The 19,167-nt window shown below is 38.8% G+C and overlaps 1 protein-coding gene across 2 annotated transcripts; it reads right to left on the bottom strand.

Annotated features, from left to right (window-relative positions):
• Nucleotides 1-2,565: 2,565 nt before the first annotated feature.
• On the bottom strand, nt 2,566-19,013 carry pcgf6 (polycomb group ring finger 6). Of its 2 annotated transcripts, none has more exons than XM_060926010.1 (10): nt 18,740-19,013; nt 9,762-9,861; nt 9,373-9,469; nt 8,032-8,087; nt 7,840-7,899; nt 7,549-7,666; nt 7,313-7,340; nt 7,140-7,238; nt 3,072-3,158; nt 2,566-2,946 (listed from the first exon to the last, which is right to left on the bottom strand). In XM_060926010.1, the coding sequence occupies exons 1-10, from the start codon at nt 18,824-18,826 to the stop codon at nt 2,899-2,901; spliced, it is 780 nt and encodes a 259-aa protein (XP_060781993.1). In that variant the 5' UTR covers nt 18,827-19,013; the 3' UTR covers nt 2,566-2,898. The 2 variants fall into 2 exon arrangements, with proteins under 2 accessions (XP_060781993.1, XP_060781994.1); XM_060926011.1 differs by having other exon boundaries at nt 7,549-7,663.
• Nucleotides 19,014-19,167: the final 154 nt, after the last annotated feature.

Genomic DNA, 19,167 nt, shown 5'->3' with positions numbered 1-19,167 from the left:
ACTGAAAAACAAACAAATCTGTTAGGGGGAAAACATAAAAAATAAAAAACGTACAATAAGCTGGTTGCATAAGTATGCACACCCTTCAACTAATACTTTGTTTTAATTTAATTACAGCATTCAGTCTTTTTGGGTTCACACCTGCCATCAATGAAAATGACTCTGATTAACCCCAAATAAAGTAAAATAAAATGAACATTGGTAAGACATCAGGGGTGGCACAATGATGTAGTGGTTAGCACTGTCGTCTCACAGCAAGAAGGTCCTGGGTTCGAGCCCAGCGGCCAGCGAGGGCCTTTCTGTGTGGAGTTTGCATGTTCTCCCCGTGTCCGTGTGGGTTTCCTCCGGGTGCTCTGGTTTCCCCCACAGTCCAAAGACATGCAGGTTAGGTTAACTGGTGACTCTAAATTGAGCGTAGGTGTGAATGTGAGCGTGAATGGTTGTCCGTGTCTATGTGTCAGCCCTGTGATGACCTGGCGACTTGTCCAGGGTGTACCCCGCCTTTCACCCGTAGTCAGCTGGGATAGGCTCCAGCTTGCCTGCGACCCTGTAGGACAGGATAAGCGGCTACAGATGATGGATGGGTAATACATCAACGAGCAATAAGTACATTATCAACTGAAAATGTATTTTCTGAACACCTAATGGAGTTATACTCAGACTAATTTGCACCTTATGATCAATGACAAATTACAAATTAGGGTACACAAAGAAGAAAGATTTTTACTAAAATAGAAGAGAGAGTTTATTAGATGGTATGGTCCAGTTGTGTTCCTTGTGTGTCCATTCTTTGTGTGTATTGTGCATGTGCTGTTAATCCATTTCAGGATTTCCAGGTGCAGTCCATTCCTGGTCTAATCCTATGTACCAGACCACCACTTACAGCTTTCCGTGTGGCTTGTTACTCTCCAACCTTTATTTTTATTTGTCACAGTATACATTGCTGTACAGTGAAATTCTTCTCTTCATTTTTTTCTTTGTGTTTTTGGTTAATCAGGGAGAAAAGGAAAGCCAAATGTCAAACCTAAAGATTGCCTGTCTTTTTTTGTACAGATAAGACAGTTTACTTTTGCACAGTTAGTTTTGGGTGTTTGTTTTGGCCTGGGCTGCCCTGAAACAATAGTGGTGACTAAATATTTTCTACATCACACACATTTCTCATCTCACCTCCTGATCAGCTCTGACCTTAGACTGGGGCGTAACAGAAATGGTGAGATCTGAAATTTGGGTGATTAAATTCCAAGTTTTATACTTAGCCCCTATAGGATCAGGATTAAAAAATAGAGAGATTTTCATTGCTTGTGCACATGGTTATGTAATTAGTGCAGGAGCACTAAAGCCAGTTTTGAAAGTTTATTTTTCTTTTGTAAAGAAAGAACTTTTGGAGGATGCAGTCAGTCAGTTTTACCCATGATCAGTTACAGTACTGCTAACAGCCCCTTGGGTACAGATGAATACAAGTGCAAAGAATACAGTATATGCAGTACATATACAGTATGTGCAGGAATCCGTGTACGGTTGATCAGTAAGCTGGATCAAAGAGTGGTTTTACTGTGGAAACAACGATGTCAGTACTATTGCGAAAGAACACAAAAAATATCACAAGGGAATGCAGAAGTTTTTTTTTTTAAATAAAATTTCATTATGACCCTTTAGAGGTTCAATATGTTTATTAGTTTAACAGCGGTGGAATTTTGAACATATGCTCTGTCCATGGTACTGAACATGGCTCAGACGAGATGGGCGAGCCTAATCGCAGATTTGGAATATTCCACTATCGGGATTTTCCAGGTCAAATTGCTTAATGTGCACTACATACTTAGCTACATGTTCATATTTATCCCACTACTGAACAAAAGAAAATCAGTCTGCTCAAGGGCATCTCAAGCAGTGCCAGGGGCCTGGGGAAAGTGGCTTATTTGTTGTGCACACATACAAATAATCTACAGAACTGGATAACCAGTGTGCTAATGAGATCATTGCAAATAAACGACTGCACCATTGCTGAGCCACTTTTCTTCATTGCAGCAAAAGTGGGCCCATGGCAAATTAAAATACACACATGATATTTTGACAAATAGCATGGATGCCAAACTGTAATGAAACTTTGGTATCTGTTACCGAAATGGAAATATGTGCAGCTGTCACAGAAACGCTGCTCTTCTGGTGCAGAAATACAAATTCTAACTGTAGTCCAAATAATATTACACCAAATATTTCTATAAAAGTCCTAAAAAGGCCATGACACTTAAATGATTAATAAAATACACAAATATATGTCTATAGGACAGCAGCCAGCAGGTAATTACTGATGCTGTTTTTTTCCCCTTATTGTCTTTGATCAGTAACACAAGGAGTTCTCATAAAACACTGACAAATCTGCCCATTTTTTAAATAGTTACTGATTTTGGTCATCCCATAATATTATATACGAAAAATATTTCCCCCTCCAGTTAAGATTTCCACACCTCTCATCTGTGCTGAAGCTGAGGAAATAAAGTCTAATTGGATCAAAGTTAAAACCACTTTATATGATCTTCCAATATTGATTAAAACAACTGGAAATATTCAAATATATATTTATTGGGTGGAAAACAGATGCATCGAATATACATCACTACAAAAGACACAGTTCACTGCCGTTACAGTCTCTCATACGGGTTTCCTCATATGCACCCCATAAAGTTTAGTGTTCATACTGTATAAATTACAAAACTGCATTAAAGAAGCCATAAAAATTGAGAACATTGAAGAATATTACTTGTTAACCAACTGAAAAAAAAATTTTAACAGGAAGCAATAAGTGGAAAACGGTTTTTTTGGGTTCTCACAAAGTACAGAATAGCCCTTACTTTGTTCCCTGTAGGTAGGAGGTTAAATAAAATCACAGTCTTCTTTTCATTGAGTAGGAAGCACAAGTCCAAACTGTAAAACCAACATTCCATCCTTAAATTGTGTGGAGGAAAAAGAAATCAGTCAGTCATTTGGCTGTACAGTTCCAGTTACTATACTCAAAAATGAATAGTTACAGGCTAATTTACCCACATGGTCAGATTTTATCTGATACTCACCTGTAGGGCATTTTCTCCCATTGTGCTTTGTACTTCTCTCAAAGATTGACACTGCTCTAATAGATGCTCTCCACAAACAACATCCACCTGCCCGAAAAAGAGAAGCTGTCCGTTTCATTTCAATCTATTACAAAGTCAAATCCCAATGAGGTGTAGACTGATACGAGTTATGTCTCTTAAATGATGAATTTTAAATTTAAACCCCAGATGAGCCTATTTAAAAAAACATATTGGGTTTCAATTATGCTATAGTGCCTTTTTTCTTGGTTTCAACCTCATCTCTCAAGAGACTGCAGGCACATTGCTTTTCTCATCCTTTGCTTTCAATTCTGTCTACAGACATTAGTTTTACCCACAGAAAACAGAGAGAGTATTAAAAAGAAAAAAAAAAAACCCTTACCTTACATACATAGTCAATGCTACTTTCAATTATTCTGCTTTTAGCAACAAACACGTTTTTCCATTACAAATTCACACGAGAAATATTAGAAAATGGGTCACAAGAAGCTACCGCACTCAGCTGAATTACAATTGCATCAGTGTTTGAAATGCTAACAAAGGAAAAGTGTGACTTAGGCAACCTTTATTGTCATTCAGTACGCAACAAGTGTACACCAAACGTGTTGTGGCCATTTTTTTATACCAAACATTTCCTTGGCCACACGAGGCAGAGTGTGGGGTTGTTTAGACGCGCATTCCAAAGTGAGCACACACGGAGAGTGAAATAAAACGAGATGTTGTTCCATTTATTTTCCACAGTCCAGTTGACTTTCAATGAATCCAACAAACAAGGTAAAAAAAAAAAGAAGCTATAAACTAAGAGGGTACGCTATGCGGTTGAAAACTGTGTCCTACTCACACTCTGTCTGCGAGGCACCTGTGAATGTACCAATTAAATCTGTGATTCGCGCCACCAATGCGTGTCGGAGGGAGGGGTTTCACAGTACCACCCACATCACAGGTGCACTGGGCCAGACAGAGGGTGTTTAGGTCCAGGTAAGTATACAGTGGTGCTTGAAAGTTTGTGAACCCTTTAGAATTTTCTATATTTCTGCATAAATATGACCTAACACATCAGATTTTCACACAAGTCCTAAAAGTAGATAAAGAGAACCCAGTTAAACAAATGAGACAAAAATATTATACTTGGTCATTTATTTATTGAGGAAAATGATCCAATATTACATATCTGTGAGTGGCAAAAGTATGTGAACCTTTAGGATTAGCAGTTAATTTGAAGGTGAAATTAGAATCAGGTGTTTTCAATCAATGGGATGACAATCAGGTGTGAGTGGGCACCCTGTTTTATTTAAAGAACAGGGATCTGTCAAAGTCTGATCTTCACAACACGTTTGTGGAAGTGTATCATGGCACGAACAAAGGAGATTTCTGAGGACCTCAGAAAAAGTGTTGTTGATGCTCATCAGGCTGGAAAAGGTTACAAAACCATCTCTAAAAAGAGTTTGGACTCCACCAATCCACAGTCAGACAGATTGTGTACAAATGGAGGAAATTCAAGACCATTGTTACCCTCCCCAGGAGTGGTCAACCAACAAAGATCACTCCAAGAGCAAGGCGTGTAATAGTCGGCGAGGTCACAAAGGACCCCAGGGTAACTTCGAAGTAACTGAAGGCCTCTCTCACATTGGCTAATGTTAATGTTCATGAGTCCACCATCAGGAGAACACTGAACAACAGTGGTGTGCATGGCAGGGTTGCAAGGAGAAAGCCACTGCTCTCCAAAAAGAACATTGCTGCTCGTCTGCAGTTTGCTAAAGATCACGTGGACAAGCCAGAAGGCTATTGGAAAAATGTTTTGTGGACTGATGAGACCAAAATAGAACTTTTTGGTTTAAATGAGAAGCGTTATGTTTGGACAAAGGAAAACACTGCATTCCAGCATAAGAACCTTATCCCATCTGTGAAACATGGTGGTGGTAGTATCATGGTTTGGGCCTGTTTTGCTGCATCTGGGCCAGGACGGCTTGCCATCATTGATGGAACAATGAATTCTGAATTATACCAGCAAATTCTAAAGGAAAATGTCAGGACATCTGTCCATGAACTGAATCTCAAGAGAAGGTGGGTCATGCAGCAAGACAACAACCCTAAGCACACAAGTCATTCTACCAAAGAATGGTTAAAGAAGAATAAAGTTAATGTTTTGGAATGGCCAAGTCAAAGTCCTGACCTTAATCCAATGGAAATGTTGTGGAAGGACCTGAAGCGAGCAGTTCATGTGAGGAAACCCACCAACATACCAGAGTTGAAGCTGTTCTGTACGGAGGAATGGGCTAAAATTCCTCCAAGCCGGTGTGCAGGACTGATCAACAGTTACCGGAAACGTTTAGTTGCAGTTATTGCTGCACAAGGGGGTCACACCAGATACTGAAAGCAAAGGTTCACATACTTTTGCCACTCACAGATATGTAATATTGGATCATTTTCCTCAATAAATAAATAAATGACCAAGTATAATATTTGTGTCTCATTTGTTTAACTGGGTTCTCTTTATCTACTTTTAGGACTTGTGTGAAAATCTGATGATGTTTTAGGTCATGTTTATGCAGAAATATAGAAAATTCTAAAGGGTTCAGAAACTTTCAAGCACCACTGTACATAAGAGGTAAGTATATAAACATAACAGGTAGGCATATAAACATAACAGGTAAGTATTTATAATAACTAACTAAAAATATTTTTCTTTTACAGGTTGCCAGCAACTCAAAGCAAATTTCTATCAATCTCAAATATGGCTCCAACAGAACAAAATTTCGTTGCAATTTGGCTCAGCACAGTCCAGTCTGCTGGCAATATTTCCAGCTGCAAATTTTTTAAATGCTATTTTATATCTTATATGGTAATAATTTTCATAATACCATTAACTCTTAGTCTGCTTAGTCATTTTGGTCTGATTCACAACATGAAACAAGAATCTGAATACTGAACAATGCGAGTTTATAAATTGTTTAAAAAAAAATTATATTATACGTATGCATTAATTATAACTACCAACTGCGCTTGCTGAGCCTGGCACACTCATTCAAAAGGCCAATGTCTTATCATGACCTTGGATAAGCGACCCCTAATCAAACAACAGTTTTGAGATGGACTGACACAGCACAGGTCCTTTTTCAGATTTCTGATTTTCAGAATGACCTTACAATGAAAGCAGTTACAACATTCTCCAAGTTGTCAAAATGATCACGCTATGAAATTAAGAAATGCCACTGACAAAATGAAATATTAAAAATGCTCTGAAGCCATGCTTAAAATGCCCCAAAGTAGCAACTAATGTCTGTATACAATGGGAGGACTCACTGTTGCATTAATGTGCTCGAAGCTACCTACAGACACATTTTAAAATAAATACTGTTACAGGAGGTGAGGAGACTACGCTAGTTAAGATCATGCTAATCATATTGTGAAAGGCAACTTGCCTTAAATGTTACTACAGTGGGCATTTTTATCCAGGCTTTACAGTGACATTTATTCATTTGCCAGGCACTCACAGTATACAGGTGAGGGTTAACAGTGAGCTTTGGCACTGCATGCATGTGCTGAACGCTCAACACCAAGCCAGCAGCTCACAGCTTTCAGCCCTCATTCAAAAAGACACTGTCTTGTATTTTCCTGGGCTTAGTTACAACATAAAATACATTTTCATTTTAGATTTTAAAATACAGTGATGTTTGTTTTACAGTTTAGCGTGTACACAATCCTGTGACTACCACTATGTCAAACTCGGATAGTACATGCCCACACTTAACAGTAGCAGAGGCCACACCACACACCCACAATACACAAACTGTAAGCAACTTAACACTTGACCATGTTTCTACATCTGGTGTGAGTGGACTGTAGTTCCCAGAATGCACTGGGTGCAAACGCTGGGGTTTTGTTTTCCTCTACATCACATCCATGTGCTTCATGAAGAAATTTGTATGGGAGCTTTTTTTCTTTTTTAAATGTTCCGTTTTAATTCTTAAGGACCAAGAATATGTGAAAGCCATGTTATTTACCATGCAGGACAATTTATGTGATGAGTTATACAACATTTTACTGTACCTTCAGATTCGGACTCAATTCCATCTTCCTTCTGATAAAGAGTTCCACATGACGAATAGTGGCTTCACCAGATACACGTATGTACTTTCTCTCCAAAGGCTGCACAGAGAAAACCTCATCAGATCAATATAACCCACCTGAACAATGCCTCATATATACCATTATAAATATACCTTATAATTCTCGATGCCCTCTTCAGCTCTGTGAATCAAGGGTGCAATAAACACACAAACATTTAGAAAAGAGAAATATGTCATGTACTTTATGTTTACCTTCAATTAGCCATTATTGAATTGTTTTGGAAGTTTAGCTCCATCTAGTGGTGAAATCCCTCTTTGCAAACTTCATAATATATTAAACTGAAAGGTGCGAGCAGAATGCCCCAGACACAGAAAAGAAGACCACTCACCCAACAAAATCCAACATTAGAGACACATCAAGCTCTGGAGGAATGGTGAAAACAGACTGTGGTATGTGGTCTCTCTGTTTCTGTTTCAGAAGCTTTATTGGAAGTGTACTTTGGGCTGCTAGGAAATAGGGATATAAGGGTATTTGAGCATTTGTTCAGAATACAGAAGAGACAAAGTGGGACCACCAGAGACCACCAACTCAAATCTAAACACACTAAACCATACACATAGCTGGTGGACTTTGTTTTTATAAATTATATTATATGCGCAGTAATATACAGTACACACACCTGGTTTTGGGATTGACAGTCCCCTCTCTTTGTAAAATGCACACATTCGTTCCCTCTCCGCTTGAATGGGGACCAAAGACGATTCAAGAAAGAAAAAAAAAAAAAACACACAAAAATGAATACATTTTGGGACATAAGAAGAGTTATTTTAAACACTGTCATTAAGACATGTAAAGTAAAATAAGACCTCACCTTCCTCCAAATATGGGACCGTTTTATAAACAATATCTTGTAACTGCCTGTCAGGTCTGTGAAGTAAATGGACAGATTAGACAATAAATGCAGATCAACAATGCCTACATGTACATACTGGAAAATCAGCCATATGCAATAACATGGGCGAGTCCACTATTGTTCAAAGACAGCAGTATAATTTACACCCAAGGGATTGCTGTGACCATAACAGCAAACTCTCAAGGGTCTTCTTTCATTAGAGTACAGTCAAAATATATTTTAATCATATGAAATTCTGCTTGCTGCCAGAAAGACTTCTTGTACTTGCTTTATTTTATGTTGGTCTTGTCCACTTTATTAGGAACACCTGTATGTTCATGCAGTTATCAAATCAGCCAATCATGTGGCAGCAGGGCAATGTATAAAATCATGCAGATACAGATCAAGAGCTTCAGTGTTCACACTGAACATCAGAATGAAGAAGAAGAAAAAAGTGTGATCTCTGTGACTTATGGTGGTATGGACTATCGTACCAGATGGGTATGAGTACTTTGTAAACTGTTGATCTCTTGGGATTTTCACAGACAATAGTCTCTAGTGTTCACACAGAATTGTGTGAAAACACACAGTGTGTGTGTGTGTGTGTGTGTGTGTGTGGGGGGGGGGGGGGGGGGGGGGGGGATACGGTCTTTTTCCAGTCTTCAACTGTCCAGTTGCGGCAAGTCTGTGCTCATGATAGCCTCAGATTCTTGTTCTTGGCTGACAGGAGTGGAACCTGATATGGTCTTCTGCTATTGTAGCCCATCCACCTCAATGTTTGATGTGGTATGCGTTCCGAGATGCTTTTCTGCTCACCACGGATGTAAAGCGCACTTATTTGAGTTACTATAGACTTCCTGTTAGCTCAGACCATTCTGGTCATTCTCCTCTGATCTCTCTTCTCAACAAGATCTCTCTTCTTAAAACCCTCTGCTCACAGGATGTGTTTTGGTTGATTTTTTTTTTTTTGCGCACCATTCTGTGTAAACTCCAGAGATTGCTGTGTGTGAAAATCCCAGGTGATCAGCAGTTTCTGAAATACTCAAACCAGCCCATCTGGTACCAACACCCATGCCACAGTGAAAATCACAGAGATCACAATTTTCCACATTCTGATGTTTGATGTGACCATTAACTGAAGCCCTCAACCTGTATCTGTACTATCTTATGCATTGCACTGCTGCCGCATGATTGGCTGATTAGATAACTGCATGAATGTACAGGTGTTCCTAATAAAGTGGACAGTGAGTGTATGAGCCCCTACAATAACTTTAAACTATCATGAAGTACAAAGAAAGAAACAAAATGCTAATACAATACCTTATATTGTACAGTGGTTGCGTTTGATGAACGATGATGCTGCAGTTGGGACACCTGTTGCTGTAGAAGAAGTGCTTGACAATGCAGCTTTTACAGACTGTGAATAAAAAAAAATAATAAATAAAAAAAAGACTAATGTATTTGAAGAAGTAGCTCTCTAGCCACAAACAAAACGGATGTGCACATTATCTACGTCAGGGTTGTCCATTTCAATTCCTGGATGGCTGGAGTCCAGTTTTGTGATGACGCTTCTTTATCACATATACTGAGCTCACAAATAAGTGGCGAGGTCAGTCAGCGAGGAAATCACCCTACACTCGACTCCACCCTTCATGAAATGGATCTGGGGAACCCTGATCTATGCAGTTAGTGTCAAGTGTCACACTTACATGTATGAAGGCATTCAGTGATGGTGGTGGCATCGATGAAGAAGCCATTGCAGAGAGCACAACGAATATAAGGATACAGCTCCCTCAGAGGTAGTGAACGCTTCAAGGCATAGAAAAAAAACATCAAGATAAGTAAGAAATAAAACACAATGTGGTATGCTATAGCATGATACTTAAACAACGTTGTACGCGCAAGAGTGCCGTTGTTCTGAATATCAGCACGGCCATAGACACGAGGCTGCAGGTAATCACTGCAGTGTTGATATTCAGAAGAACAGCATGACTACGACTGTGGTATTCATTTTACTGAACAGTTATATTAACTATAGATCTATAATGAAATTAATATTGAGTAACTGACATTTCAGATACAGTATGGCCAAATATTTTGTTTATTTTTGCTCCATCAATAAGCCACAGCTGGATAGAGCATTGTGGGTTGCTATTATAATGAATTCTTGCCAAAATTGGTATTTTATGTAGCAAACACAGACCGGCAGAGTGATACAAACACTACAATATCCCAGTGCTGTTATACTAAATATCAGCACTTAGGGAACACTGCTTGGCCAATCAAATTAGTGAACTGGAACTAACTGTTGTATAAAGCAAATTAGTATAAATACGCAGGTGATGATAGAAAACCGCGCGCGCCGATTGGTTGAGAAATTCCGACTATCTCTTGCTAATCACCTCGAGCAACTCGGCAAAATGGCAGCCAATCGCTTTGTCACCGTAAATGAGGAAGAATTACAAATTATGAAAGAAAATGCTGTTCCTAAAAGCACAAAAGATGCTATGAAATTTGGTCTAAAACTATTCAAAGGTAAGGTGGAATTGTGATTTATTTTATCTATTTCAAAACAAAGTATTTTATGTGACTCAGCATAGATAAGTGACAAGTCTGTGCCGCGCCGTTATTACATTTACATGCCACTTTTGAAGTTTGAAATAAATGATTTTTCAAATATGAATTAATATTTATTTATTTATACGAAATCAATCATCTGCCGCAGGCTCAGTGAATAATAACCTCGACTTCATCTCAGTTATTATTTAAATAATACTGGCTGGTTTTTTTTTTTTTGTGGTATATCAGATATGTTCCATCCAGCTAGCATGATATTGAACTCATCTTCAACTCTTTCAGCATCACCCTAGCTGAATGGAATATATCTGACATACCATGAAAAAAAAAAGCCAGCCAATATTATTATTATTATTATAATACATTCCTTTCGGGTGTTCTCTTTCAAAATTCTCTCTAAATCTTCAGTATTTAACGACGCAAACCTGGCGGCCATATTTGTTTACAAATTGTCACAGACACTCGCCAGTGTGGATGTTTTACGTCTCCGACGTTTGATGTCATGTCTTGACAACCATGCAATATCATAAACCATATTCAATGCTCATTCTCCATTGGGTAGAGTGATGTAATACACGTAGGATAAACGATATGCTAACAATATTGCGTGCTATCAAACCAAATGAATGAAACCCGCTAGAAGGGAATATCAAAAAAGTGTCCTGTATGTATAATAAAATCACCGATATTCACTTCACCGAATAATTGTTAATTATTACACAGCTTTGTTGAATGCACCATTCTGATTGGTCAGTTATGGCATTCTATGGACCACATCATTAGTGGAGGCAATAAAATCACTATTTTGTGTCAAATTATTGATTTCTTTAGTAAGTAGCCCTGTAATAAGCGAGACACACATCACTTCAGGGTTTATTCACAATAACGATTGGCTTGCTGTACATAATCCCTTACAGGAAAGCACAAGCCGGCATACCGTGTTGTGGATTCTCCTTTTATACCACAGCGATTTATCAAGAATGGCCATTTTTAATTTAGTAATGAATGATGATGATTTTTAACCATTTATGGTTACAGTTAACGTTACAGTACATCTGCGAGACGAGTTCCTGTTATCACTTACTTTATAGCAGCTATAAACAAACAGTCATTCCCTCAACAACCACTCTTGTTTCCGTCTTGAAAAAGTTATTCGGGTAAAAAAATATGCAACAAGTCATGGGACAGAGAAACTGAAAAGAGGAAAAATATTGAACTCAAAATGCTCAGAGGCGCCACAAAAGTGGGTGCGGCATACAGTGGTGCTTGAAAGTTTGTGAACCCTTTAGAATTTTCTATATTTCTGCATAAATATGACCTAACACATCAGATTTTCACACAAGTCCTAAAAGTAGATAAAGAGAACCCAGTTAAACAAATGAGACAAAAATATTATACTTGGTCATTTATTTATTGAGGAAAATGATCCAATATTACATATCTGTGAGTGGCAAAAGTATGTGAACCTCTAGGATCAGCAGTAAATTTGAAGGTGAAATTAGAGTCAGGTGTTTTCAATCAATAGGATGATAATGAGGTGTGAGTGGGCACCCGGTTTTATATATAGAACAGGGATCTATCAAAGTCTGATCTTCACAACACGTTTGTGGAAGTGTATCATGGCACGAACAAAGGAGATTTCTGAGGACCTCAGAAAAAGCGTTGTTGATGCTCATCAGGCTGAAAAAGGTTACAAAACCATCTCTAAAGAGTTTGGACTCCACCAATCCACAGTCAGACAGATTGTGTACAAATAGAGGAAATTCAAGACCATTGTTACCCTCCCCACGAGTGGTCGACCAACAAAGATCACTCCAAGAGCAAGGCGTGTAATAGTCAGCGAGGTCACAAAGGACCCCAGGGTAACTTCTAAGCAACTGAAGGCCTCTCTCACACTGGCTAATGTTCATGAGTCCACCATCAGGAGAACACTGAACAACAATGGTGTGCATGGCAGGGTTGCAAGGAGAAAGCCACTGCTCTCCGAAAAGAACATTGCTGCTCATCTGCAGTTTGCTAAAGATCATGTGGACAAGCCAGAAGGCTATTCGAAAAAGGTTTTGTGGACGGATGAGACCAAAATAGAACTTTTTGGTTTAAATGAGAAGCGTTATGTTTGGAGAAAGGAAAACACTGCATTCCAGCATAAGAACTTTATCCCATCTGTGAAACATGGTGGTGGTAGTGTCATGGTTTGGGCCTGTTTTGCTGCATCTGGGCCAGGATGGCTTGCCATCATTGATGGAACAATGAATTCTGAATTATACCAGCGAATTCTAAAGGAAAATATCAGGACATCTGTTCATGAACTGAATCTCAAGAGAAGGTGGGTCATGCAGCAAGACAATGACCCTAAGCACACAAGTCATTCAACCAAAGAATGGTTAAAGAATAAAGTTAAAGTGCATATCACAAGTAAATTCAGGAGCAAAATCATTGTAATTCTCCTATTTTATATTAAACTTTGGTCAAATATCTGTAACATTCTGCATTCTCTGCAATTTTTTTACCTTGCACAATACCAGAAAAATTCAGTTGAAATCAAGCCATTTGAGGCGAATTGGTCCGCCTCTGAAAAAACTTGGCATTTGGATTTCCCGGCAAACACTGATTTTCGTGACGTCGCGTGCGGGACACCTCCCTCTGAATCCTACGTCAGCGCTGGTTTGTTTATGAGAAAACGACCTGGTGGTTTTCTGCAAATTTCTTCAACGTTATCACATAATTATTAAAATGGTTAACAGATGTATCGTAGGAGGGTGTAGCAACACCAATCTTGATGGGATTAGTATTCATCGTTTCCCAAAAGACCGGACAATGAGAGAGAAATGGGAGCACTTGGTCTACACAGGCTGTGCACTGAAACCGTGCAAAGCTCGCGCAGCCTGCTGGCGCTTCCGCAGGTAACGTCACAAATCTGGCTCCAGACTCCCTTGGGATTTTTCCAGATGTGTTTTGTTATTTTATTTTTTTCTGCTGTAGACAGATGGCCTTGTGCAAAATTACCCTTCTGGATGAGTGTGTAAAGGAACATACTTTCATATAAAAAAACAAACAAACAAAAAAAACAAACACAAAACTGGTCCAGAATATACACTTTAATGTTTTGGAATGGCCAAGTCCTGGCCTTAATCCAGTCGAAATGTTGTGGAAGGACCTGACGCGAGCAGTTCATGTGAAGAAACCCACCAACATCCCAGAGCTGAAGCTGTTCTGTACGGAGGAATGGGCTAAAATTCCTCCAAGCCGGTGTGCAGGACTGATCAACAGTTACCGGAAACGTTTAGCTGCAGTTATTGCTGCTGAAAGCAAAGGTTTACATACTTTTGCCACTCACAGATATGTAATATTGGATCATTTTCATCAATAAATAAATGACTGAGTATAATATTTTGTCTCATTTGTTTAACTGTGTTCTCTTTACTTTTAAGGACTTGTATGAAAATCTGATGATGTTTTAGGTCATTTATGCAGAAACATAGAAAATTCTAAAGGGGTCACAAACTTTCAAGCACCACTGTACTTTCTCTCCTCATTGGGAACAACTGGAAAAAACAAACAACCGCTATAACCCTTAGATAGTGTGCACTGTTTTCTATGTACAGTAAGTCCCTTTAAATGAGCTGTTACTATGGGAACAAGACCGCGAGCACATTACAGACTACTGTGAGAAAATTAAATCACCACCTTCTGACCAATCAGATTAGAGAATTCAGCAGTGCAGTGGTGTAATGGATAAACTTTTGCTGCTGGAAAGAAAGAAGAGTGACCCAGTGTTCCCAATCAGATCTACCAGATCGCAGCAGCAAAATTTACTGGTAAAACCTGTCGTTAAAACAAAGTGTGGTGAAGCAGCTTTTAGCTACTATGCAGTCCAGCTATGGAACCAACTGCCAGAGGACATCAAAAATGCTCCTGCTGTTGGCAGCTTCAAATCTAGACTAAAGACCAAGCTGTTCTCAGATGCTTTCTGCTAACTGATAAATATTGTCATCTTTACATGTTTTAAACTTTACTTAACTTTTACAGTCTCTGCATATTTTAAACTTAACTTTTATTCTATTTTATTCTGCTGTTTTTTACTGAACTTTTACTTCATTTGAAGTAAATTTGAACCAATGTGTGTGTATATATTATATACAGTTAGGTCCATAAATATTTGGACAGAGACAACATTTTTCTAATTTTGGTTCTGTACATAACCACAATGAATTTTGAACAAAACAATTCAGATGCAGTTGAAGTTCAGACTTTCAGCTTTAATTCAGTGGGTTGAACAAAATGATTGCATAAAAATGTGAGGAACTAAAGCATTTTTTAAACACAATCCCTTCATTTCAGGGGCTCAAAAGTAATTGGACAAATTAAATAATTGTAAATAAAATGTTCATTTCTAATACTTGGTTGAAAACCCTTTGTTGGTAATGACTGCCTGAAGTCTTGAACTCATGGACATCACCAGACGCTGCGTTTCCTCCTTTTTAATGCTGTGCCAGGCCTTTACTGCAGCGGTTTTCAGTTGTTGTTTGTTTGTGGGCCTTTCCGTCTGAAGTTTAGTCTTTAACAAGTGAAATGCGTGCTCAATTGGGTTGAGATCAGGTGACTGACTTGGCCATTCAAGAATATTCCACTTCTTTGCTTTAATAAACTACTGGGTTGCTTTGGCTTTATGTTTTGGGTCATTGTCCATCTGTATTATGAAACACTGACCAATCAGTTTGGCTGCATTTGGCTGGATTTGAGCACACAGTACGTCTCTGAATACCTCAGAATTCATTCGGCTGCTTCTGTCCTGTGTCACATCATCAATAAACACTAGTGACCCAGTGCCACTAGCAGCCATGCATGCCCAAGCCATCACACTGCTTCCGCTGTGTTTTACAGATGATGTGGTATGCTTTGAATCATAAGCTGTACCACACCTTTGCCATACTTTTTTCTTGCCAGCTTTCTGGTAGAGGTTGATCTTGGTTTCATCTATCCAAAGAATGTTCTTCCAGAATTGTGCTGGCTTTTTTAGATGCTTTTTTAGCAAAGTCCAATCTAGCCTTTTTATTCTTGAGGCTTATGAGTGGCTTGCACTGTGCAGTGAACCCTCTGTATTTACTTTCATGCAGTCTTCTCTTTATGGTAGATTTGAATATTGATACGCCTACCTCCTGAGGAGTGTTGTTCACTTGGTTGGTTGTTGTAAAGGGGTTTCTCTTCACCATGGAAATTATTCTGCGATCATCCACCACTGTTGTCTTCTGTGAGTGTCCAGGTCTTTTTGCATTGATGAGTTCACCAGCACTTTCTTTCTTTCTCAGGATGTACCAAACTGTAGATTTTGCCACTCCTAATATTGTAGCAATTTCTCAGATGTTTTTTTTTCTTCTGTTTTCGCAGCTTAAGGATGGCTTGTTTCACCTGCATGGAGAGCTCCTTTGACCGCATGTTTTCTTCACAGCAAAATCTTCCAAATGCAAGCACCACACCTCAAATCAACTCCAGGCCTTTTATCTGCTTAATTGAGAATGACATAACGAAGGAATTGCCCACACCTGCCCATGAAATAGCCTCTGAGTCAACTGTCCAATTACTTTTGGTCCCTTTAAAAACAGGGTGGCACATGTTAAGGAGCTGAAACTCCTAAACCCTTCATCCAATTTTAATGTGGATACCCTCAAATGAAAGCTGAAAGTCTGGACTTTATGTCCATTATATAACTATAACTTGAATATGTTTCAGTAAACAGGTACAGTGGTGTGAAAAAGTTTGGGCACCCTTGCTGAAAATGTCTGTTACTGTGAATAGTTAAGTGAGCAGAAGATGAACTGATCACCAAAAGGCATAAACGTAAAGATGACACATTTCTTTTCAGCGTTTTATGCAGGATTTGCGTATTATTTTTGTTTTGTACAATTGGAGAGTGAAAAAAGAAAAGGAACACCATGCGAAAGTTTGGGCACCCCAATACATTTGAGTTCTCAGGTAACTTTTACCAAGGTTCCAGACCTTAATTAGCTTACTGAGCTGTGGCTTGTTCAAATTCTTCATTAGGAAAGGTCAGATGATGCAGATTTCAAAGCTGTATAAATTCTCTGACTCCTCAAACTTGTCCCTAAAATCAACAGCCATGGGCTCCTCTAAGCAACTCCCTCGCATTCTGAATAATAAAATAATTGATGCTCACAAAGCAGGAGAAGGCTACAAGAACGTAGCAAAGTGTTTTCAGGTAGCTGTTTCCTCAGATCGTAATGTTATTAAGGAATGGCAGTTAACAGAAACAGTGGAGATCAAGGTGAGGTCTGGAAGATGAAGAAAACTTTCTGAAAGAACTGCTCGTTGGATTGCTAGAAAGGCAAATAAAAACCCCTGTTTGACTGCAAAAGACCTTCAGAAAGATCTAGCAGACCCTGGAGTGGTGGTGCACTGTTCTACTATGCAGCGACACCTGCACAAATATGACCTTCATGGAAGAGTCATCAGACGAAACCTTTCCTGCGTCCTAGCCACAAAATTCAGCGTCTGAAGTTTGCAAATGAACATCTAAGCAAGCCTGATGCATTTTGGAAACAAGTCCTGTGAACTGATGAAATCAAAATAGAACTTTTTGGCCACAATGTGCAAAGGTATGTTTGGAGAAAAAAGGATGCCAAATTCCAGGAAAAGAACACCTCTCCGACTCTGAAGCATGGGTGTGGATCGATCATGCTTCGGGGTTGTGTTGCAGCCAGTGGCACAGGGCACATTTCATTGGTCGAGGGAAGCATGGATTCGAATAAATACCAGCAAACTCTGGAAGCAAACATCACACCATCTGTAAAAAAGTTGAAGTTAAAAAGAGGAAGGGTCCTACAATAAGACAATGATCCAAAACACACCTCAAAATCTACAACGGAATACCTCAAGAGGCCCAAGCTGAAGGTTTTGCCATGGCCCTCACAGTCCCCTGACCTAAACATCAGTGAAAATCTGTGGATAGATCTCAAAAGAGCAGTGCATGCAAGACAGCCCAAGAAACTTGTAGAACTGGAAGCCTTTTGCAAGGACGAATGCGTGAAAATCCCCCACGTAAGAACTGAAAGATTATTAGCTGGCTACAAAAAGTGTTTACAAGCTGTGATACTTGCCAAAGGGGGTGTTACTAAGTACTGACCATGTCAGGTGCCCAAACTTTTGCTTCAGGTCCTTTTCATTTTTTGGTATTTTACACCTGTAAATGATGGAAATAAAAATGTAATCTTGTGGAAAATATTAAAGAAATGTGTCATCTTTACCTTTATGCCTTTTGGTGATCAGTTCATCTTCTGATCACTTAACTATTCACAGTAACAGACATTTTCAGCAAGGGTGCCCAAACTTTTGCATGCCACTGTAAAAAAAACAATTTGTGTCAGTGTCCAAATATATATGGACCTAACTGTGTGTGTGTGTGTGTATATATATATATATATATTAGTGTTTAGTCTACGTCTAATTCATATCTAGAGTGTTTATACTGTTTATATTGTCTGAGTGTTTAATCTGTCTTGTTCTTATCTCGTGTTTATACTGTTTATTTATACTGTTTACATTGAGTGTTATCTAGTTCCTATCTAGTGTTTATTTATATATATTATATATATATATTATTTATATATATATATATATATATATATATATATATATATATTTTTTTTTTTTTTTTTCTTCAATTATTCTATTTTTATTTATTGCATTGCCTGTTTGCACCGTGGGTCAGAGAGGACTGATATTTCATCTGTGCTGTATGTCGAGCATGTATAGCATATTTGACAAAAGTTGACTTGACTTCATTTTATTATTTTATTTCTACTATTGTTTAATTCTTTTTTCTCTCTTCCCCCTTTATTTTATGTAATTTTATTTTCTATTGTTTTGCTTTTACCCCTGTAAAGCACATTGAACTGCCAGTGTGTATGAAATGCGCTATGTAAATAAACTTGCCTTGCCCACTGCTCCCTGAGATGCCTGCGTTTAGCTTTGTTCCTGTTGGTAACAGGTGTCTGAACACCTTACACACCGACACTCACTAGATACTGAGGACTTTTAATAATATAAAGAAAAACTTTTGACACTAGTGAACAGGTAACTGTGACAGGTGTACCTCTGCACACGTGACCTTGTTCCCCGGAGCTTCCTCAGCGCACGAGCCCTCGGCCAAACTTTCACTTCCCTCACGGCTGCCGTCCATTCTTTTGTCGTTATTTTTTTAAAGATACTTTTTCCCCCTTAAATATTTTGTTAATTCCTGATAAACATAACCATATCTTGCTTTTGGTTTGGTTTCTAACGAGACTGAGCCGTGTTACAACAACTCAGTGAACTTTAAGCGCGTTCCTCTGCCGCCGGCTACCGCAGCACGCCATCCCGCGAGTTGAGCTTTGCGCGCGACAATAACAACACTCAGCGGCAGCGTGCTAATTATACACATAATAAAAGTCCTCACAAAAATCCTTTCTACTGAAACGGCAACCACGAGAACGTCGAAATACCACACATAATTTTACACATTTATCAAAATATCCATATAGT

This window comes from Neoarius graeffei, chromosome 7 (assembly GCF_027579695.1).
Source record: "Neoarius graeffei isolate fNeoGra1 chromosome 7, fNeoGra1.pri, whole genome shotgun sequence".
NCBI lineage: Eukaryota > Metazoa > Chordata > Actinopteri > Siluriformes > Ariidae > Neoarius > Neoarius graeffei.
The sequence above is the reverse complement of the archived record's forward strand: the minus strand, read 5'-3'. Positions and strand labels throughout refer to the sequence as shown.